Source organism: Lates calcarifer, linkage group LG7_1 (genome assembly GCF_001640805.2).
Source record: "Lates calcarifer isolate ASB-BC8 linkage group LG7_1, TLL_Latcal_v3, whole genome shotgun sequence".
Lineage (NCBI taxonomy): Eukaryota > Metazoa > Chordata > Actinopteri > Centropomidae > Lates > Lates calcarifer.
In genome coordinates, this window is record NC_066839.1 from 5,815,193 (window position 1) to 5,842,655 (window position 27,463).

Here is a 27,463-nt window from a genome sequence, read left to right on the forward strand (position 1 = left end):
CCACCTTCCCCCTGTCACCTGAATGCACCACTCTTCCTTCAGTACCCACCTCCTGTGCCACAGGTGATATGGATGAGTGTAATCAAGCCGTCCTCCTTCATTCATCAGTGACTCTAACAGGTTCTGGTGTCAGTGAAAGTCTTTTGAACTACGTAACTTTTTGCATCTTTGAGTTTTATTTAAATCATGAAGATCACGGACTGTAACGTGATTCGGTTTCACCTTCAAGTCCTTTATGGGATAACTGTGAAGAGCTTGGAGAAGAAAAAGGACAGGTTGTCCATCGGTGGCGCCAAGATCTTTGGTGTTCCTCTGGAAAATTTACCCAGGAGATACATCCCTGAGTTTGGACTCGTCCCCTGGTGAGTGGAAACAGCAAGTTTGTAAAACATGTAGGAGGAAATGTCAGAGATAAACCACTAATTTGTGTTAATGTGTGTCTCAGTTTTTTGGTGGATGCTTGCTCATTTCTTCTGGAGCGTGCTGGGACTGTGGGCCTGTTCAGAAAACCAGGCTCTCTTCCTCGCATTAAGGTCCTCAGGGTAAGATTTGAACTTTTTTTGTTAAGTTATAATGTTTATTGGAGCAGTAGTTTGATCTGGTGGTTTGAGTGAATAACAATTCCTCTTATGCTACATACATGACTTTTTAATCTAGATAATTTGTGAGTGACTCTACACGTCTTGTGTCTGTTTCAGGCCAAGCTGAATAGAGGAGAGGGTTGTCTATCTGCAGCCCTCCCCTACGACGTGGCCACTCTCATCAAACAGTTCTGCAGGGAGCTGCCGGAGCCGCTGTTTCCCTCAGAGCTCCACGCAGCTCTGCTCAAGGCCCAGGCGCTGTCGGACGAGCGGGACAGGACGTCAGCCCTCCAGCTGCTGTCCTGCCTGTTACCGGCCAGAAACTCCTCCTGTCTGCATTACCTCTTCAACTTCCTCTGCAAAGTCTCCCAGAGGTACGATTGTCATGGTCATTGGCGTCGCTTCACCTCCTGCTCTTCATGTGTTCATTCTCCTCATTCTGTGTTCTGCTGCCAGATGCACTGAAAACTTGATGACCAGCTCCAACCTCGCCACGGTCTTCGTTCCATGTCTTTTACCTCCTCCTAACAAGACCGAGATGTCCGAGAGACGACTGGAGCTCAGAGTTCTCGTCCTGCGCACCTTCATCGAAAATCCTCATTTATTCGGTAACAAACCAGTCAGTCTGTGTCGACCCTGTGCTTTAATTAAATTCATCTGCTAAGTTATGACCTTCGTTATATTCACCAGGTGTGATTCCTAAGGCAGTAATGGACAGTATGGACTTTCTGATGAGCTTCCATTTTCCGAAACAAGCCCATTCAAAGACAGGACAGAGAAAGAGACACAGTTTCAAAGGTAAAAAAAAAAAAAAAAAAAGGACGAACTTCATCTCTAATCACTGCAAAAGGAAGTGTGTTAACCTCCTCCTCTTCTTTAATTTATTTTCTCAAATATGTAGTGATGCGGCCTGCGAAGACTGTGTCCTGGATTCAGGGGAGGTCAAAGGTCACACCAAAGGTCATGCCTGCTGTGTCTGAGCAGAGCCAAGAGTCCACATCAGGAGGCAGACCGACCCTGAGGAGAAGCCTCGGTTTGGAGACCTTCCCCAGTGTCCTGCTGTTCAGGACGTGTATGCCCTGTGCAGGTAAACACAAAATGAAGAAAGAAACTGTCTGTAATGGAAGAGGGAGTTTTAAATTAACATGGCAGCAAATGTAACTGAATTAAATATTTTACTTTACAAGACTTCAGACCTGCAGCAGATTTAGAGGATGGTGCTGTTAGCAGAGAGACATGGAAGACACCGCAAGAGAGACTAAGACGGTAAATTATAAAAGGATAGAAGCTCACAAGATTACTTTATGGCAATAAATTAGATGTTAAAAATACAACATCTCTAATCTAACACACACAATCTGATGTTTTTTTATTGTGTGTTTGTCCCTCTTTGTCCCCAGATTCACCAGAGGACAGGATGCAGACGGCTCGCCCGTGATCACTGGCGTGGGGAAACTGCAGCTCACACCCTGGAGAAGACGTTCATCACTCTAGTATTCAAAGTATTAAGAGGTAGCCATGTTGGTTGTCTCGTGTTTATTCAGCACTTTAGGTTATGACCTCTGATGGCCCAGTTTATATTTAGAAGGCGGCTCAGTGTGGTTTAGTGTCTTAGATCAGGTCACTTAGACTGTATTTTAACATTCTACATTTTAATAGATTTATATATTTGACTATTTATTTCACAGCAGGTTATTGTATGGAGTTACCATACTTTTATATCAACTGAATAAATATTTCATTTTTCTCTCATGCAGATCTCCTACCTGTACATGTCACATACATAAGGTGTGTGACGTATAGCATCACTTCATCTTTAGCTAATTTTCTGGCCTACATGATTAAGACTTTTTAAGCATTTCAGAGTCACAATTAAAGTAAAAAAGAAAAGAAACAGATAAACATGGAGGGGAAATATGTAGATAGGACTTAAGGTTTCTCTCTGTATTCATTTAACACTGGAAAAAAATAATTTAATAACAGGATAGTTTGAGATGATTGAGGAGAAGCGTATCTGTTTGTTTCTAACCTCTGCTTCCTCTCAGTACACTCAGTGCTGCTGCTGTTGTACAAGTAATTGCCACTACGGCCAATGAGAAAAGAGGATTTTCGGTTTCCTAGCAACTGCATCTGAACCGTGAAGCGAGGCGGATCGCGTTCTCCCGCAAGGTTGCGTAATAGACATCGACGACAACACCGGAAACTCAGTGCTTTCCTTCAAAATAAAATTTTAAAAAGTCTCATGGAGGCAAATCTGTGAGGCCGATCATTTTTAAAACAACAAAATGCAAACAATCTATAATAAGGTTGAACTTAAGTGGAATCAGCTTGGATTTAGTTCAAACGTGGCGTGGAGGAAATTTCTATCGTTTTTTTCCCATCGTGTTCGTGGGATAACATTTTATTTTGGAAACCGGAAATGTGCTGTATGGCCAGCTTGACACAAGCGTCGTGCCGTTGGCAGGTCCCACCACCACCACCACCACCACCATCATCATCATCATCATCACGGTAAGAAACATTACGCTGAAATCCCTGTTCTGATCATTTGTGATGTTTTCTAGGAATAAAATCAAACATATCATCAGATAAATGTCATTAAACGCAGCTTTTATTGTAAATGATGGTGTTTTTCTGTCCCATAGATAAATCACGTAGGCTATTTATAGGTTATTTACATCTGCCACAATGGCTGTGTTTACATAGTAGCTCACCAAAGCTTTATTCCGTTTATAGGTGATGGCTTTTGTGGTTTCTATCATCTATACTCTATAATGGCAGATCATATGAGAACGTCCGTCATTATCATTTATCATCTAATTACACCCTCGGGTGTCTGACAGTAAAATACAGCTGTGTTTGCACATGATCACACGCCTTTGTAGGGTACAGTCTGATGTGTGTGTGTCTCTCGGCAGATGACAGAAATGGGCTCGGCGGTGCGGTTTTCGTTGCTCGGCCTCCTCCTGTGGCTCCAGCTCGGCAGGGCTCCAGCCCGCATCACCCGCACGGCGGACCAGGTGTCCGAGGCCGACATCCAGCGCCTCCTGCACGGCGTCATGGAGCAGCTGGGCATCGCTCGGCCCAGGGTGGAGTATCCCGCACACCAGGCCACCAACATCGTCGGGCCTCAGAGCATACAGGGTGAGTCTGGGGTGGGGTGTGGGGTGGATTTATAAAAGGTACACTTTTAAATTAAAATGTTCTCCTTTCCTCTCTTATTCTGATTTAAAAATCCAAAGCACTGTCTTGTGTTTCCACAAGTGTTCGTGACTCCAATGATTCCACACTGTTCAAGAGCAACAAACATAAGTATATTCGGTTCAATTAAATATCAAGTCTTAGGCCTACTGCTGCATGTAATTACACAAACAAAAAGCAAGGAGGGGAAAATGCTAATGTAAATTCCCAGTTACAGACATTTTCTGTACTGACTTGTTTTCCTTTTTCCTCTCACTCTGACTCTGATGCTCAGAGGCACTGACGATAGGCCAGGGAGTGATCATCATTTCTTTTCATTTTTCATATGGTTAGGAACGTTCTGGTTTCTGCAACAATACTGTGCCTAATATTTATTAATGCTTCTGTTACCTCATGTTGTGTTAAACCTAAAATGGGTTTAAAACGTGTTGTGTGTGGTTCAGTTTCAGTTCTGTTTCAGTGCAGTGTTCTTATACTTTCTAGACCTCCCACAGCCTTAGTTCTATTTTATTTTCCACACAGTCAAATGTTAATTTCAAGTGATACCATCAACATAATTACTGCTGATAAAACATATTCCCTTCAAATGCTATTGTGACATGGAAAATAAATGCAGGATGTCTGTTAATGTCCTAGTGCTCCTCCTACTGTAGCTGACTGTGCTGTTCGGTTGTATTTGTTATGACTGTAGTGCTTCTTTTCCTCCACAAGGTGGTGCTCATGAGGGGCTGCAGCACCTCGGCCCTTATGGAAACATCCCAAACATTGTGGCTGAGTTGACGGGAGACAATGTTCCCAAAGACTTCAGTGATGACCACGGATACCCAGACCCTCCAAACCCCTGTCCCCTGGGAAAGACAGGTGCAAACTCTGGTTCTAAGCACATCATTTTTTAACAGACTAATGACTAAAGTGAATAACTTCCAGCTTACCTGCACTTTGAAACTGAAATCAGGGCGAATATTGCTGCCACAGATCCATTTCCTTCCCTAAGGTCGATGCATCCTCTGTCTTTTCTGTCCACGCCGTCTCACATGTTACAGCAGCAGACGGGTGTTTGGAAAACGCTCCGGACACAGCCGAGTTCAGCAGAGAGTTTCAGAAACACCAGCACCTATTTGACCCAGAGCACGACTACCCAGCTCTGGCAAAGTGGGTGAGTACAGAGCAGGACTGATAAAGCTAAAGCTTAATGATAAACTGACTGTCAAATGCTCAGATACTTTATTTACATCTAGATCTCCAGCTTGCCTCACCTGTTAATCAAGTACACTCGCTTTTAGCCATTGGAAAACCTCAGACACCTACATCAGGTTCACATGTACTGATTTAAACTATGTACAGCATGACTCCTGCAGTATTAATATGAAATTATTTTACATTACATTCATTTGGCAGATGCTTTTGTTCAAAGAAAAGTACCATCAGGCATTCAAACTGAATGGGAGCAGCAGCTAGAAACCATCAGAAATTGTCAGTACAACCCTCAGAGCGCTGTACAACCAAAGAGATTCTCTTTCATCTTGTCCTGCTCTAGTTGGAAACATGCAGCGCAGCAGCAGCAGTGTTCACAGCTTTACTTTCTTCTGGTCTACTCATGCTGGTAACAGCATTAAACATAAAATGAAGACAAGACTTTTACCATTTAAAAGATCAAACAAAACTTGTTTGTAATTTGCATGAATTCACTCTTCAGCTTGTGTTTTCGAAGGTCTGGTTTGGAGAAGTCAACCTCCTCTTTTTGAGTGTTTTTATTCCCTGAAGCGACAGTCAGGCAATTTGACTGTAATTTAGGGAACAAAGGGACTGGCTGTAAAAACACAACAGATCCATGATTTAATGTCTGAAAACTGTTTTTTCTGCGTTTCCTCTCAGAACAAGGAACTTTTGTACCAGAAACTGAAGGGAGGACCGAAGAGAAGAAAAAGGGTATAGTGTTTCTTGGTTGTCTTTTCCCTTTTTCCTGTGTAGGATTATGTCTTAGAAACCACATCACCAACACTGAGATTTACCCCCGGAGGGACCGATGTACTCTTAAACTCACTGATCGAGATGTGAATTGATATTTTCTGGAAGAGTCTCACTCAGGGTTTTTTGGATAAAACTCTGTTTTTCCTCACATTTTGTTCCTTTTTTAAGTCTCCGTGTTCACAGTATCTGCACTCATACTTCTGTTCTCCTGTTTACAGAGTGTCAACCCATATTTAATGGGCCAGAGGCTCAACAATGTGGTCGCCAAGAAATCTGTTCCTCACTTTGCTGAGGAAGAGGAGGAGGAGGAAGCGCCATCCGTCTCTGCTACCACCAAATCCTTAACCTAAAGTCCTGCACCTGCAACTCTCACTGTAATATTAAAGATAAGTTTTTAACACTACATATTTAAGCATTTTGGTCAACACACAGTGACTACTGGGAAACACATTAGCCCAGATCTTGTTATATCGGTCTTTATTTACAGAGAAATGTGTACCACTCAAATACAGTATCAACAGTCACTGATCCTCCATTTTCTGGGTTTGGTCTTAAGGAGGGACTCGATCGTACGCATCTGTTTTAAAGTTGTGATATTATTCTACAATAGGAACACTGTATGGTTGTAACCAACAATTACTTTCACTATCAGTGACTAACAATTAACTTGTTCAGTCTATAAAATGACAAGAAATTATGTAAAAAACCCAGTAAATGCTTTGTTTTATGACCATAACCCCTAAAATGTTGAGTTTATGATCATAGAAAACTGGGAATAGCAGGAAATATTCATATTTGAGAAGCTGGTATGAATGAATTTTTGCTGAAAAATGACTTAAATGATAAATCAATTATCAAAATTGTCAATTCAGTATCTCTCAAAAAATCTCAACACAAAATCCAACTTACTTGCTGTTTCTGAAAATCAAAACTTTTAAAGATTGAGAATGAATGATCGTCTTTGAGCGAAAATACATCCCCTCCAACTCAAGATATCTTTGAGCACAAACTGCTATACAGAAACTATAAACTGTCAGACCAACTACACAGCACAGTATTAACTTCAGGAGGAAGCTGAATATCATGATTGATGTCATTTATAAAAGAAAAGTGACTCTCTGGTTCACTTTTACACCAACTCTTTACTTTTTCTAGTATTGAGGAGCATATAAGTCACATCATACTCCATAAAACTCAGAATACTAGAATATATGGTGTTAAATACTTACCTGACAGTACACTATATCTACAACTGCATTATAATAAGTTGTATAAAGATGAGGGGGAATGTTTAATAAGAAAATTATTATTTATGACTATAAAGGGATCAGTTTAGTGTTTAATTTTTGTACATCTTGATATGAGCAGTTAATCACCTCTGTGTTGTGAAGCCAAGATTCACTGCTGATCATTTTCTTAAGAAGTTAATTAGAAATTGTAGCTTTGCTTTATCATGTAAGGGATGATTGCGAACCACTTCACTGTAGCATGGGCAAATATTTTAGAGGTTATTCTGACTGGTGTCTGTTCACTTCACTGTATTGCCGTAAATGTGAGTCTCCACAGGAGCAGGAATCTCTCTCGGGTCACTTCATCTTACCAGATACAGTATGTTTATGTTCTGTTTTTGTTCTGTAAAGTCAAATAAACGATTTATCTGCATCAACAAAAGTTTGGAGGAGGATTTTTTGCCCCCTCTTTTCAGACAGATAAAGTGAGGATCAGGGTTTGGGGGGAGGCGTGTTCTGCTCAAGCTCTGAAACTCAAGACAGTTTAGAAAACCCCTCAGTGTGTCACTCATAAAGCCACTGCAGAGGACGCAGGACCTGAAGAGGAAACACATGCTGTTAACTGCCTGACTGGATAAAGTTTTCTTGCGAGGAGCTTGAATAAACAACAGGTAGCTTTTTTTTTTTCTTCTCTGATTTAGTTTTATTTAATGATCGTGTTCAGATGGTGTTTTTTGGGTGGACATTATTGTGCGTAATACATGCGTAAAAGATGTGCGTAAAAGCTCTCCATCTATGACTGATTTATATTTTGTTTTCCTTTCAGCTTCAATAATGAGGACTCCATCAGTGCTGCTCTCTGCGTTAGTTCTGTCGCTGCAGCTCAGCTCGCTGTTCAGTACAGATGCCGTGACCTTTCAAAGCGCTTTACCGCACCCGAACAAATACAACCCAAACGAATCGGAGAGATGTCTGCAACCCCCCATCGGTGGACTCATTTCCCGCGGGCCGGGGCCGGTCACCTCAACCGACGAAGTGCTGGAGTCCAGTCAGGAGGCGCTGCACGTCACGGAGCGTCGGTACCTGCGGCTGGACTGGTGCAAGACGCAGCCGCTCAAGCAGACCATCCGCGAGGAGGGCTGCCTGAGCCGCACCATCATCAACCGCTTTTGCTACGGGCAGTGCAACTCCTTCTACATCCCGCGGCACATTTACCAGGACGGGAGCGCCTTCGAGTCCTGCTCCGCCTGCAAACCCAAAACCTTCAGCACCGTCACGTACACCCTGTTCTGCCCGGGACAAACGCCGAACAGCAGGAAAAAACGGGTGCAGCGCGTGAAGCAGTGCCGCTGCACGACCATAGATACGGATTAGACGGAAACCAACGCGCGCGGGCTGATAAATATTCTGTGCAGCTTTGCAAGAATAAAAAAAAGGGAAAGTTGCCTCGACAAAGTGGTGAGGAACTTACCTGAGCCTTGTCTGGTTATAATGGAGAGAGGATGTTCAGCAATATACCACTAATTCTGCTGACAGATTCAGGAGTCATAGTCCCTCTACCTGCAATTAATAATTTCTCACACTGAACCAATATCTTGTCTCTTATTTCCAGAAAGTCTTTTTGTGAGTATTAGAGGTTTTGTTGTCAGATGGTTTTAGATGCAAGGACTTTGCCAAAGTTTAGAGTTTTAGTTAAACTGGTGACCCTCAGTGCCAAAGACAGATTAGGTTTAAGCTAAATTCTATTCATAATGTCAGATAAATACAGGCTGATGGATGTGTGCGACCATAAGAGGACACATCTTCAAAGGACTTGGATGGTGTTATTGTTTCCACTGTGTGGGATGTTGAGTCGAAAGCTTTCATGATATAAAAGTATAATTTTTTATTTTTATTTTTTACAACCTGCACTGCTAAATGCCACTTCATTTTATTGTTATTTGTGTATCATGTATTGTAATGTTGCTTGTAAATAAAACATTTTTCGAGCTATTACATCATCCCCCATTTTTCTGATCAGTGATTTTATTTGTGGAAAAATATTGCGTAAGATTGTAGACTACACATGTCAGAATCAATGCAACATAAGAATCTATACACAGCTGAAGCTCTGATGTCTACATATTGCACAAAAGATTGTTTCAATCTTTTAAATTCAAATACGATTTCAGGAAGTAAATTATATAACATAAAGCTGTCAGCTGATGACTTGCAAGTATTTCATGGAAATGTAAGAATAATGGGCGAATGGAGTCTGTAAAAAAAATCTGAAAAGTTTACAGAGGAAATGTTGGTTTGGTTTCATATTAGAAACATGAAACCAAACCAGGAGGAGGTGGCTGTGTTTGACTGAAGTGACCCTGATGTTCGACATGTTACACTCCCTCTCATGTTGAAGACATGTTGGCTTCTTTCTGACGCAGTCGTTCTTTCTGTTGGGAGTGAAATATGATCAGTATTAGAGAAACAAGATCACTGCAGAGAACTTTTTCCTTTCTTAAAACCAAATCTTCCAAAGCAGCACAACAGAAAATGGTGTTGTAGTTCATGCTGTCTGAATAAAGTACGTGGACTTGGCACTACCCTGAATTAAAGTGCTACTTTAGACTCTGAACATGCTGGATTGTTTGTTCAAGGCGTCGCCTGCTGATGTGTTTTTACCCCAGGGCAAATAAAGTCCCCGTCTTACCAGGCTGTTGGGGTTGATCTTTCTCGTTTCCACTTTCTTCTCTCCTGTGATTCTCTTCACTGACAGCTGAGCTTCCTTTAACCTGCAACAGCAAACAGTCGACCATGTTGACGTGATTGCGTAACATAATTTCTGCAGATATGTCAGCTGCACATTCATGCTGCCTCTCCTGACTTGTATCTGCATGATTTTGTGCACTGCCTTGCTGCCACATGATTGGCTGATTGGATAACAGCACGAATAAGCAGGTGTAGAGGTGTTCCTAATAAAGTGCTGAGTGGATGTACACAGTCATCGCTTACCTCTCTTTAGAGATGTTCTTGTTCTCCTTCTTCCACCTGGCTTTGAAGTCGGCACAAAACTCGAACCAGAGCATGAAGAAATGACCAGCGGTCACCTCCTTCTCTCCTGTCTTAGGCCTCAGTCCAAAGTACAGAACCAAGTCCTGAAAACTGAGCAGCAAGTATCAGAGAAAGAGAGAAGTCAAAAAAACTGACATAATAATGAACGATTATGAGGTTCGGAAAAGCAGGATTTGATGACTTTTCAGGATGTGGAGAGTCAGCAGCTCGTAAAATATTAAATACCAAAGAAATATTAATACAACAGCCTGATCCAAGACTCGTTCATGGCTGCTGCTTCCTGTTTCTGCTTTTCCAGGGATGCGAAAATGTGTTAAAATTAGATTCCAAATTTTTTTCCATCTATCAAGCCTTTGCTGCCGAGATCTTAATTCCAGATATCATGTGTTAAATTTCAAAATGTCAGAATGATTCAAGTCTCTGACCTCTTTTGCACAGTCATCAGCTGATAGGAAGCTTCTGCATGCTCCTTTCGTGCTGAAAAGAAACGAGGAAATAGTTTAGTTGTAGTCAGACACTATATTTTAAAGAGTCCTAAGATCTATGTAGAGTCTGTTGATGTAAATACTTGTAAAGACACAATGAAAACCTCTTATACAATGATGACGACCTTGTTTAATGGAGCCAGACAACCATTTATCTTCTTCAAAACAGCAATTACACAGTCAGTTGTTCAACAATGGAGCCATTCTTGCTGCCACTTTCTAATTGCAACCTGCTACCTGTGTCTGTCTCCCTGTAATGTTGAGGGATTCTGCTCTAGACCCCAGAAATAAATGCCCAGAACAACAAATCCACTGGAAAATCAGATTTTTCTCAAAGCAGAAAAGATCATTTTAATTAATTCCAGTGCAACTTAGACCCATTTATGATTCATATTTTGAAGAGACATTCTATTCTAATATTGTGTTATTTAGTTCAGTACAGTCGTAAAAACATCTTAAAACATGTTTTATTTTAAACCTACTGTGTTCTAAAAGGAAGAAAACATGTCAGACTAGCTTCACATGTTTGAAAAAACATTCTGTGTGGCAGAAATCCTGTCCTAAGATGCACACAGTCCAGTGTGTCTGAAAGGTAACTTAAACAGGTCCATAGTTGTGTGGACAGGCTGTAGTCTCCCTGCTGTTTAAGAGACATTTGGGGGGTTTTGCTTGTGAAGCTTTGATCTGTCACCTTGACTTAAAACAAAAAGGACATTTTAGGATCTTAAATGAATCTTTGGCATTTCAAATGCTGGGCCTGGATGTCTCTGGAGTTCAGTTGAAATGGGTTGTGATATAAAAATCAGTGCCTCGGTCGGTTGAAAGAATATTTTGTTGCAATGAAAGAGTCTCTGAGAGAGAAGGCCCAGTGCGTCTGTGTGTCTCAGGCAGGAGTCTCTCAGTCATTGCCAAATCTATCTGATCCTTATCTGAGTGTCTAGTCTTTACTCTGAATCCACCCTATCTCCCTCTCTCTCTCTCTCTCTCACACACACACACACGCACAGACACCAAAGACGCTCCATGAGAAAGAAAAAAGGGACATTTTCAGGCCAGTATGAGGAAGAGTACATCTGTCTGACTACTACAGACTGTGGGATAATTTAGAGGAGGATGATGGAGAGAGAAAGTGAAGAAGCATACAACTAAACTGACTTTGGATCAACAGGTTCTTAAATAGATTTTAGAAATCTGAAACAAAATATCTGAATTCAGAGAGTAATAAATCTTCAGTATGGCCATAACAACAGTTTCAGAGGTCTTTGTAAAATTTGTCCTTTTTTTCAGGACCTGGGATTGAAGTGTTACTGTCGACAGATCTCGCCTGTTTATTTAGATTTTACTGCTCACCACTAAGAACAAAAGCCTCCATCTTGTCTTTGAACGGCTGCAGGTGTTCTTCAGGAGAGTCGGAGCAAACCCTCTGTACATCTTTCTCACATCCTGAAAGAGAGAATCAACTCAAATCAATCAGCTTGGACTCAGACTCAAACATCGGCTGTATTCGGACTTAGAAGGTGGAGATGAGGACTCTGACTTCTTTGTTTTTTTGTAATAATTTGACATAAGATATTGACAGCTATATTAACACTGTATTTAATCTGGTGGACTGATACTTTGATACCTGGAAAATACAGTGCGGAAGTCACAGAGGTCTAAAAAGTGCACACTGCTGTCTCATTTTTACAGAGAAAAGTGAGATGGACAGTTTATGGATATGCTAGTGCCTCTTAAAAGAAACTCCCTGCTCTCTCAAAGAGGATTTTAAACCAGAAAGAGGCAATTTTATGCTTCAGTAGCACCATAAGAAACAAGACATGTTGACATATCAAATCATATCACGTTACCTTTAAATTTCAGTCCTAGATTTTTAATTCATCACGTTTGTGTGCTAAGAATGGCTCCTAGAAAGTGTTAAGTTTGGGAATAAACCTCTCCTCTGTCCTGCTGATGATATCTGGAGTTTAACTTCATAACTAGTCCAGGGAGAGAACAGAGAGTTCTGGGTTAAACCAGCTCCACCTGTGCCCGAGCAGCAGGTTATCAGCACGACTTCCTCTCCACATATCACTTATTGAGATTCACCCAGAGATGGCGACTGCTAACTCTGCTCCCTCTCTCTCTTCCTCTGCCAGTCTGTGGCTCCACGTTGCTCTGCGTCCAATCAGTGGATCAGAGGAGCCAGTCTGCGGAGCCAGTCATAATAGAGGCTGCAGAGGGAGCCGAGTCCCTGTGACCCCCCCCCCCCCCCCCCACCAAAGCCCCCGACGCTCGATCAACATCTCCCAGATAAGATTACAAAAGAATACTGTTTTCATTCGGGATTTGTGTAAACTGTGGAGGCGGGTATCTCCCTCTGCATTGTGTGGCGAGCCTTTTTTACTTTTGTCTGCCTTTTGTGCCTGACGAAAGTTTGCTTATTTCAGACTGAAGAGGGTTACAGAGCTTCACATAAACAGAGCTGGCCGACGAGGAGTGTGGAGGCAGTGATTTGGGGGATAAATGCTTTCTTAAAGAGATTTGAAGGTTTTGGTGATGGTGTGTTTGGATTGGTCGCCTCATAAATCACAGCATTACTCCACAATGACATGCAGTTAATCTATCAAAGAAACCAAAGAGCACAGAGTGAGCAGAAAGTCTCCAGGATTAAAACACTATGTCTTCATAACCCATATTTCACAATGGAATAGAAGAATGTGCCAAGAAATGTGAAAAAATAATGAAAGCTCTTCATTTAAGCCAATTACAGATTTCTTTTACTAATTCTGAAACCTACTGCAGCCTTAGATTATATATGATCATGGAAATAAAAGAAGCAAAAGCATACAAGCAGAGGTGATGCATATAAACCATATGAAATAGCAGATAATAAAAATTGCCCCAAAAAACATAAGAAAAGAAATCTAACTCGAGGGCTAGTTAATAACGTCTTGACAGAAAAAGTCAGCGTAGTTTTTAAAGGGTTGGTTTACAGCCATGCTAACAGCTTTGTGAGGCTGTACAGTGTCCTAGGCTTAATGTTTAAGTTATTACAATCAAATTGTGAAAAGAATATGATCATAGCAATCCATCCAAGAGCTGTTGAGAAATTATGAGAAAGAGTCATGCTGCTAACATGGCTAAAAACACATTTAGAGAATGCCTTATTATATTGTGCTGATAGATTAAAACTCTCAAATATCAGTATTGTCTGCCTGAAACGTTTCAGATTTTTCAAAACCTGGACAAATAAAAAATATCTTTTGTTGTTTCTAGAAGTTAAATGTTAATTGTATAGTGTCATAAAGACACAGCTCAGTATGCTTCATATCATTATAATGCAGTAAAACTAATTTGGATGAACTTTAAACTTTTCACAGTGAATAAGCTTTTTTTTTTTTTTTTACGTAACAGTCTTTACAGTCTCCTTCCCTCATAAGTCAACATGGATGACTTGTCTTCCTTTTGACTGTGTTGGGAAACATTTCATACCAAGCGAACAGAAAACAAAGGGAGAGTGAAGAACGACAGCAGCAGAGCTTCAAACCAGGCATGAGGGCGGTTCAAACAGGCAGAACAAAAGGAACCTGCGACGGGCGATCCAGATTGCACGGTGGTTTGGGTAGACGGCCCGATAAGCCAAAGCTGTGTTGAGAGGTAAAGAAAGCTATCTGTGGCACACATCTGGGGGCCACACTGGAGCCCAGGTGATACAGACGAGCAGGTTAAGTATCCGCGCATCTCTGCAGAGGTCCGTGCAGAGATGCTGCAGATACTGGAAGGTCTGGAGATTACATAAGTGGGAAGCTATGGTCTCCCTGTGCTGGCGACAGGGGCACAAAGGCACAACGATGGGAGATCTGATGGGCACGAGGATTAGAAGCTGGATCTGAAAGGCGCCAGGCCAGTATCAGCAGCAAGACTCCTGCTAGTCTCTGAGTACACGCACATACAGAGCACGACACGGGCAAAAACACATGTATACTTAAGGATACAACAATGCTCTCTGTCACAATCATATACATGTCAGCATTGTCCTCAACGTGACTTGTCTGGTTTGACTGGCTGGCATGCCAAATGGCGTCATATGGGCACACTTAGGGAGAGAAGAGAACAGGCGAGAGGGATAAGAGAGACGAGAGGAAATCTTTTGTTCTGGTGCTTCAGCTAGCTCGAGTCTGGTCAAAGAAGCAGGCCTTTAGCCCTAAGTATAAACGGTTCCTGAATGGCTGGGGCCCCGTGATGGGAAACCAGGGTGGTGAGTTGTTGGGAGGAGGATGGGTGGGGTGTGTGGGGGGTTTGGAGGGTGTCTGAGGGAAAAACGATGCCAGACTGGGCCGAGGTTTTGGGTCTGGTCTGTGGGAACCTCTCGAGAGCAACGCGAAATCACAGCGATAGAGTTACACAGGCTGGCTGAGGTTTTCAAACAAAAACACACAACAAAATGACCACAAGGAGAGAGACTATTCCGGTCACCCAGTCACATGGATGTCTGTCTGCTCGGAGCGGAGCTAACGTTTTTTTTTGGGGGACGGGGGAGAATGTGTGTAACCATCTATAGTGATATTATGAACCGAGAGTGTTGGTATTTATTCCTCTGGAGGGGTTTTTAAACAAGTATTCAGAGAACAGGAGCTGGAGGAGATAAAGTTTGCAGCGCTGACATTACGTACTTGTTAGATCTCGTCCGAGCTGTCTCAGGTCTCTGTCGAGGTCCTCAAACTTGACCTGTGCTGCCAGGAAGACGTCCTGAGGTTCAGGGAGGGGGAACCTGCTCTTGTCTGTGCCGGCGTTCTGGTGGGACACAACAACAAAACATCGCTGTTATATCAGGGACTAAGATGACGTACTGTCAGAAATTATGAAAATAAATGAATAAATACCTTGTCCACCTTGTGCAGGTAGCATGACACCACATAGTCGACCAGGCTGATACGATTGTCCTGGAAAAAAAAAAAAAGAAACATCAAGCCTGTCTCAGTTTGAGGTAATACTTTTCTGAGGTACACAGGTCAGATAAGTGTATGTTTCTCCTACTGACCCTGTTTCCGTCTCTAACAACTACTACTACTTCTTGCCTTTATAGTGCATTTTCTAAGGTGCTACAGCCCGAATCAAAGACCCACTGAACTCACAAATAAGCAGCCATACACTCATTTAATTCCTTCTTTTTAAGTTTAAGTTAAAGTTTGCGAGTGCACATTCGACTTAAGTGTGTCACAAATTCCCACCTGAGAGCTGACTGATATAACTACAGTCCTCTGCTCTTATTTACTCATGGCAGTGGTAACAGAAAGAGGAGGTAGAGAGCACCTCCAGCTACTGTTGGTTTTTAATTACCTGGGATAGGTTACTCTGCTGTGACCATCCTTAGCATTTTGACTTGCTCTCTGCTCCAGGCCAACAGGCAAGAACTTCAGCAAGCTTTCTGTGCTGCATTTGTGGAAGAAAACTCAATTTAGCTGAACTTAAAGCACGATGAAAGGCTGTGCGGCAGCATCCTTACCCGGCTCTTGACGTCCTTGAGTTTAGGGAGGATCTCCAGGCCAAAGCCGTCAGCCTGTCCTCTGGTCCTGTTGCCTCCGTTCATGTGGTTCCCCAGAGCCAGCACCAGTCCAATCACCTCCCTCACACTGTCGCTCTCCAGCAGAGCCTCAAAACGGAAAACAAATGAAGGGTCATCGGCTTTTTCAGGTTGTGGACAGGTGTTCACTCAGCGGCGCTTCATATTCCACATCTCGCCCTATTTAAAGAGCATAATGGAGGCTCTGAGTGGGTTTGCTTTTCTTACCTTACAGACAGAGGAGACTGTGTTGAGCTTGCGTTGGATGGACGCGATCCCATCGATGAACGCTGACTGGAAGATGATGCAGTGAGCTCTTCCTGCGAAGTCTGGGATCTGAGACAGCTCATACAGGAACCTGGAGGACGACCACATGAACAATAAGCTGCTAACAGAGGCTAAACACAGTAAGAACGTCAGATATTTGTCAAAACAAGCACAGACATTTCTGTTATCAGAGGAGGTACTGACTGTTCGGGTTTGTCGAGAAGTTTAACCTCCTCTTCCTCTGACGTCTCGTAGTGTTTCTTGATCCTCTCCAGCTCCTCGGGCTGAGCTCTCTGACACATTGGCAATAAAATGTCAATTACAGGTTCATAATTGTGCGATTGCTCTTGTAGTTAAAGCGCAGTAACATGTGCTGTAATACATACGTTGTCATATAGCGCTTCAATGGTCTCCAGGTCCACCACAGAGTGATCCACAGTCAGTACAGCTTGAAATGAGATGATAACAGAGCACAGATTAAACCTTCAGGCTCTAATCCACAATAGATATTAGTTTAAGTCCTTTAATGGCTCTTTGAAGTTCCTGGTTCTGGTTTATTGGAAAAAACAAGTTAGAAGTAAAGAGATCAAACAGAAAACTGCAGATGAACAAAGAGCACCAACACATTCCTATCACTAGGAAACACAGTCTGCTGTTTGCTACAAAGATTTGGATGTTTGGGATTAGCAATGCAGATTGTCTCTCTGTAACTGTCCTGCTGACATTGTGGTGAGTGTTTTAGCCTTTAATCCTGCTTTAAATTCACCAGCAGCTCATATTCAGAGTGAAATACAGGGTAAGTTGAGTGTGATACCGGGGTTAAAGTTAAACAAGGGTGATGTTCAGGGAGCTGCGGTGATCTGAATGTTTACAGATGACGGCTGCAGGTTCAAACTCCCAGACCAGACAGGGAACACGGTTAGTTTAGATATTATATTTAATTCATCTGTATCTTTTATTGCTAAAAGACAAATACATATGAATTTGTGTGTGTTATTTTACTATATTGTATCATACATTATGTCCTGAGACAGCCACTCTTAATTATCACTGCCTGACAGTAAATGAACTTTTACTGAGGCTGTTTCCTGGCGACACAGCTGAGTGAATGAAGCGCTCTGTAACTCACCTTGCTGAATATCTTTCATCTCCAGGTGGAGGCTTGATATGAGGATGCCCACAGCCTGAGAGCGCTTACCATCCAGCAGCTTAATGAGCTAAAGCACACACAGACACACACACAGAGTTACCATGACCACCTTGCCACTGGAAACCATTAGTGAGTCATTAACAGAGAGTCTATTGTGAGGAGATGGAGCAGAACAAACCAAGGTCACATTAGCCTTCACCCTGATGCATTAGCTCTTCTTGTATTAGTGACCAGAGTGGTCAGTCAGTTGCTCATGGTTGAACCTTTATATTCCTTTTTTGTCTTTTGTCTCTTACATGTTTTAACATGTTTGTGTACTTTTGAACTGCCTTTGTGTTTAACAGATGCTGAGAGGAGACATGAGCTGAAATATTCTGATTCTTTGATCTCTTTGACCTTCAAAATACCTTTTTTAATCTAATAATTGTGTATATTCCTGTGATGATCTGGCATCTCTAACACAATGGCGTTAACCCCCTCTAGTGGACAATAGTCACATTGCAATCTCCAGCACTTCACCACCTCTTTCTTCTCTGATAAGAATCTGCTGCTTAAGAAAATATTGTTCATTTTCCATGTTACCTTCCTGGCTTTGGCTTTCTTCTCATAAGCCTCGGACAGCGGCTTCCTCTTGGTCTGTTTGGTGGTTTTGGCGAAGAGATCCTCAAACTCACTGGTGTTTATTATATTTGGTTCCTCTAAAATGTTCCACAGTGTGTTGTTGCTAAAGGGAGAGGAAAGTATCAGTTTATTTCAGACCCTGTTTTAATCTAATCTGCTTTACAAAGACGCATCATTTTGTTGATTTTATATGTGCGTACTTGTTGTCCTGGATCTGGATTCTGGTCCAGTAAAGAGGCTTCATGGGTTGAGAGGGTTCCACTGCCGGTTTCCTGGGAGGTTTATCCAATAAGAACCCTCCACCTGGAGGAGGAGGGGGTGGGGGAGCTAAGCCTGGCATGGCTGGAGGAGGTGGGGGTGGAGGAGCTAAGCCTGTCATGGCTGGAGGAGGTGGGGTGGAGGAGCTAGCTGTCATGGTGGAGGGGTGGAGGTGGTGGAGGGCCATTTGATGGCAGCATGTGGTTTGGGGGAGATGATAAACACGGTGGAGGTGGTGGTGGTGGAGGAGGAGGAGGAGGAGGGAGATTGTCTGTTAACGCTGTCTGAAAGGCAGCTGGAGGTTGAGGAGGTAGCGTGGTAGGTGGAGGTGTTTGGGATGGAGGGACAGTGGATACTGTATCGTCCCTCTGACCAGCCAGACTGAGGCTGATAGACGCCAGGTCCAGCTTTTTGGGAGTCACCCTCTGCTGCTGAGGACTCGTACAGGTCCTCCCCGCCCCCTCTCCGTCCTCTGGAGTTTTGACGAAGGTCTCTCTGTCCGTCTGGATGCAGACGGTGCGGAAAGATTTCTGTAAACAGTCATCTCCAGTGGACACGGCGACGTCTCTGAGTTCCCCTCGACGGTGCATCCCAGCCTGGGAGAGTTTGGCCTGCAGCTCAGCCAGGGTGAACTCCAGCCGGGCGACATTGTCCTCGTTCTCCACCCGTAGTCTGGAGAGTTCCTGACCATAGTCCTCCTGAAAATAATGCTGGTTAGACTTCATAACTTACTTCTGAGGCACAGAGCTAAGCATCCATTTTTATGAAATTTAGATTCCTGCTGATCACTAAATGTAGTTTTTTCCAGAATCCTCAAAGACTCTTCTGCCAATCAGGGAAAAAAATCTGTCCGCTGTGTAAGAAAATACATTTTTGGTTTTATTTTGCATGTCTGCTGGGCTGGATTATTTTCAGAATAATAAGCCCAATAAGTTACTATGTACATTGGTATTAATTATAGGGAAAATAGGAATTTAAACCCAAGTAAATGTTCAGTCATCATCAGTGTATTATTGGAAAATATACTTGTCATACACAGTAAGTTGAATTTGTTTGCTTATCTGCTGATCAATTTAACAATTTTGCACGTTGAAACCTCCAGTGCCCTGCTAATTTTCTGGGAATAATTAATTGAAAATGTAGCGACTGAACACTACCTCTACTTTTTTTTAAATTAGTAGCACATCACATGATTCTTGGTTCTGGAAACAGTGGAAACACCTAGCCTGGCTTTTCCAAAGATAACAATATATGCCCATCAGCACCTCTAAAACTCATTAATTAAAGGTTGTTTAATTGATACAAAAATTGTTTTTACGCTTCAGTTTGGTGCTGATAAATGTAGAGTTGAGAGCAGTATCAATATTCTCATCAAACACAAACAAGAAAGAATATAAAAGCATAAAAACACCATAAAAGTATATAGATCAGGCAACACCTGGCACTATACCATGGCTCAACACTTCACCTTTATCCTTCACACTGACCTGTAACTTCTCCAGCTCCTCTTTGCATTCTCTCTTCAGCTGCAGCAGAGCAGCCTGGTGCTCTGAGAGGAAACAACAGAAAAAGAGAGAGAGAGACATTTTTACAATAGCTTTGTGTTCTTTCCTGCACCATAACAGATGCTCATCGTTACAGCTGTGGTGCCCCAGAGCGCTTTCTCTACCCTGATAGGTACACTAACGATGTGGCTGAGTACGAGCCACAGACGGACAAATTACAACAACAGAGAAACACTTGAGAACTGGAACTTATTTTACAGAACAAATCAAATTTGTGTTTTACTACTATGGGAGACTGTGGGGTGTTTGAGGATGGACTGTTGCTGTTTAGGACAGACTGGGTTAAAAACAAAACAAGGCAAGGAACAGGAACACACAGACACTGGCTGTATTGAATGATGTAGTATAAAGTATATTTGTGTGTATACAACATTGTAATGTGCGAGTTTCAGTCAGAGTCCTTCTTCAAATCAAACTAACAACTAATTAATAATTCAATGTATTTAGTGTTCCTTTACTGTTTCAGACAGTGTCTTTAACTTGTAGTCCACGATATCTAGGACTACAATTCCCTTTATGTTTAGCTACACAGGTTCTACAACTGACACAAGTGTTCTACATTAAGGATAATCAAGTGATCTTCTTTCAGCCCTCTATACTGCTGCATTCACTTGTTACTTGTTCATACCGCATTTAAAAAAAAAAAAAGAAAATCTACAGATTTGAGTGTATGGATGCTCTTTTCATTGACTTTGATATATATTTTTTGGCTCCTGTACCTCAGTGAAGCCTGATACTGGGTGAGTAGTATATTTTTTTCCTCTATTTTTGACCATTTGTTTCTTTAAGAAAAAAAATGGCATTTAAATAGCTCATGTTTGATGACATAGTTGCCAACCCATGAAATTCTTATGCCAGTTAAAACTGTGCACAGACCACTGTTTTTTAGGATTTAATTCAGAATGTGTAGACATGCAGTCTGATGCTAATTTCACAATTTCACACAGTTTTACAAAAATGAAGACTTATTTTAAGCCAAAAATGTTGGCCACTACACTCACAGGTGTTTTTCCTTATCTGAATCAAAGCTCCACAAACAGAGGGTGTTGTATACTGTACAGACTGTACAGCATATAAATTTGTAATATTTGGATATATAAGTAAAAATGGTAATAACACTAGAATATGATTTGTTTTTTCATTATTTATGTGATTATTGCCTCCTCCTTTATCACATCTCATGCATTGCGCTCTGTCACAGTGTTACCACTAGGGGGCACCAGAGCTGAACATTTTTGAATTTTAAACATAAAGTGGCTTTAACCATAAAAGTCTCCTCAAGATTCAGAACCACTTTGTCAAAAGAACAAATGAACAACAGTCAGTGTGACATGTAAAACAAGTCTAGTAGATGCCTCCACAGGAGGTGCAGGTGGAGTCTTGGCTGTGGACACACACAGGGTGGAGTTGTGTTTTCTTTAGCAGTGGAGATTGATATCACTTCCACCAGAGCAAACACTCCTCTCTCTCTCTCTACTGCTTCATCTCAAATTAACATCTGTCTTAAATATTGAGATTACAGTGTTTAACATAATGACGTATTTCTGTGTGGATTTTCATTTTATCTTTTTAGGTGGTGATATCTACTGTGAGTCACTGAGTACATTCATTTTAGAACACATTTTAGGGTTTATTTCATGACAGGTACAGGTTAGAAAAGTAGCCAGTACCTGCTTCTGTATACTTGAGCCCAACTTTTTCCTCCTTGAGTGGAGGCCAGACAGCTTGTAGTCGACCAGGAGTTCGTTCTTCTCCCTCTCCTGGAGTGGAAGCCTCAGACTAGAGAGAAAAGAGGATGATAACAGTGATTTTTTACTTCTAAAACACAACCTGTATATATCAAAATATTTACATAATTCCAGTAACTACTGTCGACTTCTTCCACTTTGACAGTCTGAAAATAATTTAAAATAAAAAGGTCATTTTTCTTTGACAGGAAAAACTGAGTGAAATATTTTAATGAATCATTCTGATAATAATATATAATGTATGGTTTGATGTTCCCTTTCGATAACATGATGCATACTCTTTCATCAGATGACTCTTTCTTCTCTGGTGTCTTATTGGAGTTTCTGTCAAAAATGGCTCTTAACACATCTTTTTCAGTTCTTATCTTCTTCCTCACTGCCTCGAGGTCCACCTTATCTGCTGGGTCCTTCTTCAAAGGCTTTGGGGTGAAAAACGCCTTGAAGGCATCGAATGCTGCCTCTGCGCTGGACACCGGAGATTTTGCAGAATCAAACGAGCCTGAAGCATCGAGGTCTTCCTTCTCTGAACTCTCTTGACTTTCTTCATTCCCATTCATGGTTTCATCCTGGTCTCCTTCGGCTACCATCCCAGTCTTCTCCTCTTTCTCGTCTCCTTTCTTTTCCCGATTGAGAAACTGGGAGATCTGGTCCAGGAAACTCCCCTGAACCTTCGCGTCTCCCTGCTTCTCTGGGAAGATGGCCCTCTTTGCTCCCTGTGACGGAGGTTTGATCTGGGCCACGGTGTCGTGCTCGGGCCCGACCACCCCCTTCCTCAGGACTCTGAGGCCGCTGAAGAGGGCTGGGAGCTGGATCTGCTTGTCCGTGGGGGAGGCCGGGGAGAAGGTGGCTCTGCTGAAAATGGATCCAGGTGGAGGGTTGTTGGCTGGTGTGATGGAAATAATTGGTGATTTATCTGTTGGGCTGCCAGGATGTTGTTGGAGCTGAGTGGAGAAGTCTAGAAACAGATCTTCTTCTTTGTTGTCCTCCTCTGCACCTTCAACCTCCTCTCCATCACCATCTTTAGAGCAGGATGTTTGCTCTTCAGCTCCCTCTAGTGTCAGCTCAGCCTCTTCTTCAACTGCGGGTCCTGTCCGACTCACTGTTATCACAACACGTTTGGTTTTAGAGGCTTTTGCAGGGTCAAAATCAGAATCAGAATTGTGAGCACTTGTGACAAAATCTTCCTGGGAATCTGCAATTTTCCCATTTTCAGAGGGTTTTTTGACGTCCTGTTCGTCGTCCTCAGTGTCATCCTGTTTGACACTGTTTGCTGAAACACAATCACCATCTGTATTTGTGCAGTCAGTTGAGATGTGTTTACATTCTGGCTGCAGAGATGCGTTCAAGGCACATTCATCCAGTGAGTTCTCTTTGTCCCAGTGTTCTTCTGGCATCTTATTCTGGTCTTGATTCGTTGCAATGATCTGTTTCTCTGAGACATTTACAGCCTTACTTTGCTGCTCCGCTAGGTTCAAATTATTCCTCTCCTCCTCTGTTTTGTCTGAGTCATTTCCTTCTTCTCTCACAGTTACAAGTCTCACAGAGTTAAGGGTCATCTTCTCTCCTTCATGAGGCAATATAACATAAAATAAGGAATCTCTAGAATGCTCAAGAGCATCTTTAAAGTTCACATCCCCATTTTTCTTTAGGTTAATACTTAGTTCTTCTGGCAATATATCCTCATTTTGCTCATCTGAAAAGGTCCTGAAAAATTTCAGAATGGCTTTTTGCTCCTCCATTTTTTACAAGTCACAGTTGTTTGTTAAAGTGGTAAAGTTATCCAGAACAGAGGGAGCAGGACGTTCTGAGAGGCTTTTCCAACATCAACATTGTGGTTGCTGTTTATACTGTTCATTTCTGAGACTTAAGTGCAACATTGTGTTATCTTGCATCAGAAAAACGCAGTCTGAAAAGGTGTAATGGGTGTTTTGGCATCTGTAGGGCATGCAGTAATTTGTCTAGCTGGTTCCAGGATCATGCAGCTTCTACTTATTATCAATAGATGAATGCAAGTCAACAAAAGTCATATTATTATTTCTGAAAATCCGACCTGTTTCCGCTCCAGTTTGCTGAAAAGAAATAAATGTATCCTTTCACTGTTTCAACAGCTCCTTCATGTTTTACCAGAGCACTAATTTTCCAAACCTAAAAGTGGAAGGCTGTTAGTCACTCAGCGTGGCCAATGACAGGAGAGAAATCCACAAAGTAATGGAAAAGTGAAGGTTTCCAAGGCTGGCTCCATGGCTCCGCTGGCTGGAGTGACTCAGCTCAACCTCCGTTACAGTAAAAGTCAGATCCAAGTCCAGGCTTCAGCTTCCAAAACTCTGCCTCCTTTTCCCTCTTGCTCTGCTAAACCTGCTGTAATAGTTTACCGAGCAGCATCTTGGACGACGTCCTGCAGATTGTCACGGTGTAATTGGGAGCAGATGGCCTCCTCAGCCACTGCTTCTGACAACACCCTGACAGATCCGTGAGCCGTAAGGCAAAGGAAGCCACCCAGAACAGATGGAGGGACACCACACCCAGAGCTGACGGAGGGTAAATAGGCCTGCCAGGGATCACTTGTTAAACGTTTTGGCCTGTAAATCCACAGTGACAGGGAGGTCTCTCTGCTCCCCTGCAGGCACTGAGCAACACCCAGCTAATCTGGACGTCTTAGGTCTAACCCCACCTACACCATACTGTTAATCAGCTCACATTAAATCTAACACACACTATTGATATAGGAGGAGGACTGTCTGATTTTCAGTTGTCAAAATAAAAGTACTTGGTTTATTGACAATGCTATTAGCTTAATATTTTAAATCACACAGAATTACCTTTGTAAATGAAACTTGATTTACACACAACCAGGCGTGCTTTGTCCTTTGTTTTTGTGCCTACAGTTAACAAATAAACAAATAAAAACCTTACTTAAGTTATAAATAACATCACATACAAGCTGGCAACAAAGATTTATACTAAAGAAGGGAAAATTTGGTTATAAAAAGATGTAGAAATGGTAGAAATAAAAAAGAACTAATGAGAAAAACAAAGAAAATTTTCAAAATAAAGGTACCTATTGTGTCATGATATTAAACCTGACACACATTGTGTCAAGCTCATGATGCAGATAAATATAAAAGCATTTGATAATTAAATCTGACAAAAGAAGTAAAAATGATATAAAAATAAATCAATATGTAAACAGATTTTTTAAAGTAAAGCAGGAAGAATATTGTCAATAAAAAATATGTATTATTATTGATTATTAATTTAAATTAGGAATAATAAAAACGGATTAGGGTTAGAGTTGAGAAGCCTTTGTCCACTGTTTTTTATAGATTCCTGAATAGAAAATATTTGAGACTCTAAACTTCCTCTTTCACTCGCTACTGGTGTTATTCTTAGTGCTCAGGTTCCACCCTTGTTTGCTCTCATGTTATCACATCCAGCAGGTAAGTGACAGATCACATTAGTGATAATATTTTTACTGCTTGTCATTGCATTGTGTAACTTTCTCTGAAAATCATTGTTCTCTGAGACAAGTCTGTACCCTGGAGTGGAGCCTTAAGTGGCTACACTTAATCTTATGAATGCTAATAAAGCACTGAGGAGGGGACACTGTGGCCTTTATGTGAGCTGTGTTTATGTAATAAGAACGAATCCAGATAATCCCATGAAATAGCTTTAGACCCAGAACACACACAACTCCTGAACAAACATGCTGGCCTGTGTCCAACATTAGGCAGCAGAAATATAATATGTGCTGATTTATATATCACCAGGATATGATACTGTGTTGAAAATGGCCTGTATTTAATGGATAAGGACCCAAACATACTCTCTAATTTCTCACCTGAGTTCCGCTTTGACTTTTCTTCTTTCAAATTTGTTCCACATTTTTATCTCATATACAAAACATGTGAATGTGTTTAGGAAGTGTTTGTTAACTTGTCAACATGAAGATTCTGTTTATAATGTCAATTGATTGGTTTTGTAACTGATCCTCTTTGATTTAAAGCTGGGAAAGTTCATAAATTTGTCTGAAATGGTGCTTAAACTTCAAATTGAAACTTGAAATCTGGTGAGGCTACGTTCTATCTTAATGCCATGAAAATATGGATCTAAAATGGAAGTAAAGAAATTAAAGAAGTATCTTTTTAATCATTCTTTTAATTAGGGGTCACTATTAATCCTCAGCTTTCATCTGTTTACTGTTTGTTATTATGCAAGAACACACAGAAAAACAGGGAAAAAGCACTAGAAAAAACAGCAATAATGCAGATACCATTCATCATACAATGCACCTACAGAACTGCATTAAATCCCTTCTGTTATATAACCGCAGGGAACACAGCACCCTTTGTCGCACTGTACCAGAGCTGTGAGGCCGCTGTCTGACCACTGAAGACTGTGACGCAAAGACTCAGCTGTAATGTACAATACATGTAGGTCAATGTTGCTATGATGCAACATGGTTGAAATGAAGGAAACTAGATTCAGATATTTAAATGTGGTTTCCAGTGCTGATTATAAAAGAGTGTTGTTGTTGTAATTAGGAACATGGTAAAGGTGCATTTGATTAAAACTTTTTTTCTTGCAAAATACAATGTTTAAATTCAATTATTTAGTTGTTTTTTCAGCCAGAATTCATCCACTTGTAGCCATTTTGGAGCCTTAAATTCATGTGACCTGCAGGTCTTTACCTGCTGGAGGAAATTCCGCAGAAGATGAAATGAAAACCGCAGACCTGTAGGGTCATGGTGGTAAATATTTTAAACCCACAAGTCTAGACAGTGCTACTCACCCTAAACCCCACTGGGAGAGGTGTGGGTGCAGGTGAGTCAATGATGTCATCTTCAGGAGCAGTGATGCGTAAAAAGTCGACGTGTTTCGGTCTTGATGGATGATTAAATGACCTGCAGAAGGAGAGAGACTCTTCCACCTCCTGCTGCCAGATCTCCTCCTGTCTCCGAAGAGCTTCATCTAGAGGAAAAGAGAGTCAGGTCACAATCAGATAAGAATCAGAGGCTGAACTCTGTTTCTTTAATGACACTGATTAACATTTTCCTATATGATATAAGAGTATATAATATGTCCTCTGAACAGCGCTATTTCTTCAGTGCAGTCTGGATGCTACAGTGAGTTGCTATCGGAAAGTGATGAGACAGGCTGGCCTGACTGGGGCTAGCTGGTTAGCATCCAAACTTCAGTAGAAGAAAAGAAGTGATAGAACCAGAAGTAAAACATTAGTATATTAGTGCTCTTGGTGAGTAAACAGATACAACCAGAAACAAATTTGATGCTGAACTCACAACATTTCTTCTAGACTGGTGAGTACACAGCTGTTGATGCTAATGTTAGCTGTGTAACAATAGCAGAAACATACAAATAGGTCTTCTAAGGTCAGTCCAGCACAAAGTTTGTTATGATATTGGGCTGGCAGTGTTAGCAGTACTCCTGCCGCTCTGTGTTTACAGTAAAGCATGTCAAATATTTAACAGGAACACATGCAGTGTATAGATGGAAATACAAACAGACTAAAGAGACACTAAACACTAAATGTGCTGCATTTCAGTGTCATAGTGTCATAGTATGAGGTGCATGCTGCCTCTGAGGAAGACATTTTTTTTCCTTTTAATATGGAGGTAGACCATTAAATGCTTTCCACATGTGACAGCTGTTCAAGGCTGTGACTGTAAACTCGTCTTTAAAGAAACTGAAATCTTGTGTGTTATGCTATAGGGTCACTATGAGGTGACCATGAAATTTGTGGTAAAAAAAAAAAAAGAAGACAAAAATAACTAATAAA

At 41.6% G+C, this 27,463-nt stretch overlaps 4 protein-coding genes across 4 annotated transcripts; 3 read left to right on the forward strand and 1 right to left on the reverse strand.

The window, feature by feature from the left end:
* The first annotated feature begins 55 nt into the window (after positions 1-55).
* On the forward strand, positions 56-2,333 carry LOC108887245 (rho GTPase-activating protein 11A). The gene is made up of 8 exons (XM_018682540.2): positions 56-362; positions 446-542; positions 699-955; positions 1,038-1,189; positions 1,272-1,379; positions 1,483-1,668; positions 1,769-1,847; positions 1,982-2,333. The coding sequence occupies exons 1-8, from the start codon at positions 187-189 to the stop codon at positions 2,073-2,075; spliced, it is 1,149 nt and encodes a 382-aa protein (XP_018538056.1). The 5' UTR covers positions 56-186; the 3' UTR covers positions 2,076-2,333.
* Positions 2,334-3,018: 685 nt separating this feature from the next.
* On the forward strand, positions 3,019-7,424 carry LOC108887247 (neuroendocrine protein 7B2). The gene is made up of 6 exons (XM_018682543.2): positions 3,019-3,092; positions 3,500-3,725; positions 4,494-4,643; positions 4,826-4,938; positions 5,658-5,711; positions 5,972-7,424. The coding sequence occupies exons 2-6, from the start codon at positions 3,500-3,502 to the stop codon at positions 6,101-6,103; spliced, it is 675 nt and encodes a 224-aa protein (XP_018538059.1). The 5' UTR covers positions 3,019-3,092; the 3' UTR covers positions 6,104-7,424.
* Positions 7,425-7,495: 71 nt separating this feature from the next.
* On the forward strand, positions 7,496-8,900 carry grem1a (gremlin 1a, DAN family BMP antagonist). The gene is made up of 2 exons (XM_018682544.2): positions 7,496-7,653; positions 7,809-8,900. Exon 2 carries the CDS (start codon positions 7,817-7,819, stop codon positions 8,354-8,356), a length of 540 nt encoding a protein of 179 aa, XP_018538060.1. The 5' UTR covers positions 7,496-7,653; positions 7,809-7,816; the 3' UTR covers positions 8,357-8,900.
* Positions 8,901-8,978: 78 nt separating this feature from the next.
* On the reverse strand, positions 8,979-24,466 carry fmn1 (formin 1). Its single transcript, XM_018682541.2, is given in 18 exon segments — positions 8,979-9,414; positions 9,672-9,753; positions 9,974-10,123; positions 10,459-10,510; positions 11,869-11,961; positions 15,171-15,291; positions 15,381-15,440; positions 16,004-16,150; positions 16,289-16,418; positions 16,532-16,620; positions 16,714-16,775; positions 17,457-17,544; positions 18,060-18,201; positions 18,299-18,517; positions 18,519-19,054; positions 19,844-19,905; positions 21,592-21,700; positions 21,948-24,466. Coding segments are annotated over 18 exon segments (3,648 nt in total). The 5' UTR covers positions 23,409-24,466; the 3' UTR covers positions 8,979-9,369.
* Between the last annotated feature and the right edge of the window lie 2,997 nt (positions 24,467-27,463).

Bases quoted from the DNA above. Each gene is read 5' to 3' on its own strand.
- LOC108887247 (XM_018682543.2), top strand. From the start codon at position 3,500: ATGACAGAAATGGGCTCGGCGGTGCGGTTTTCGTTGCTCGGCCTCCTC. The intron at 3,726-4,493 runs GTGAGTCTGGGG...TTCCTCCACAAG, and splicing joins CGGGCCTCAGAGCATACAGG to GTGGTGCTCATGAGGGGCTG. The intron at 5,712-5,971 runs GTATAGTGTTTC...TCCTGTTTACAG, and splicing joins GACCGAAGAGAAGAAAAAGG to AGTGTCAACCCATATTTAAT.
- LOC108887245 (XM_018682540.2), top strand. From the start codon at position 187: ATGAAGATCACGGACTGTAACGTGATTCGGTTTCACCTTCAAGTCCTT. The intron at 1,190-1,271 runs GTAACAAACCAG...TATATTCACCAG, and splicing joins CGAAAATCCTCATTTATTCG to GTGTGATTCCTAAGGCAGTA. The intron at 1,380-1,482 runs GTAAAAAAAAAA...TCAAATATGTAG, and splicing joins AAAGAGACACAGTTTCAAAG to TGATGCGGCCTGCGAAGACT.
- grem1a (XM_018682544.2), top strand. From the start codon at position 7,817: ATGAGGACTCCATCAGTGCTGCTCTCTGCGTTAGTTCTGTCGCTGCAG.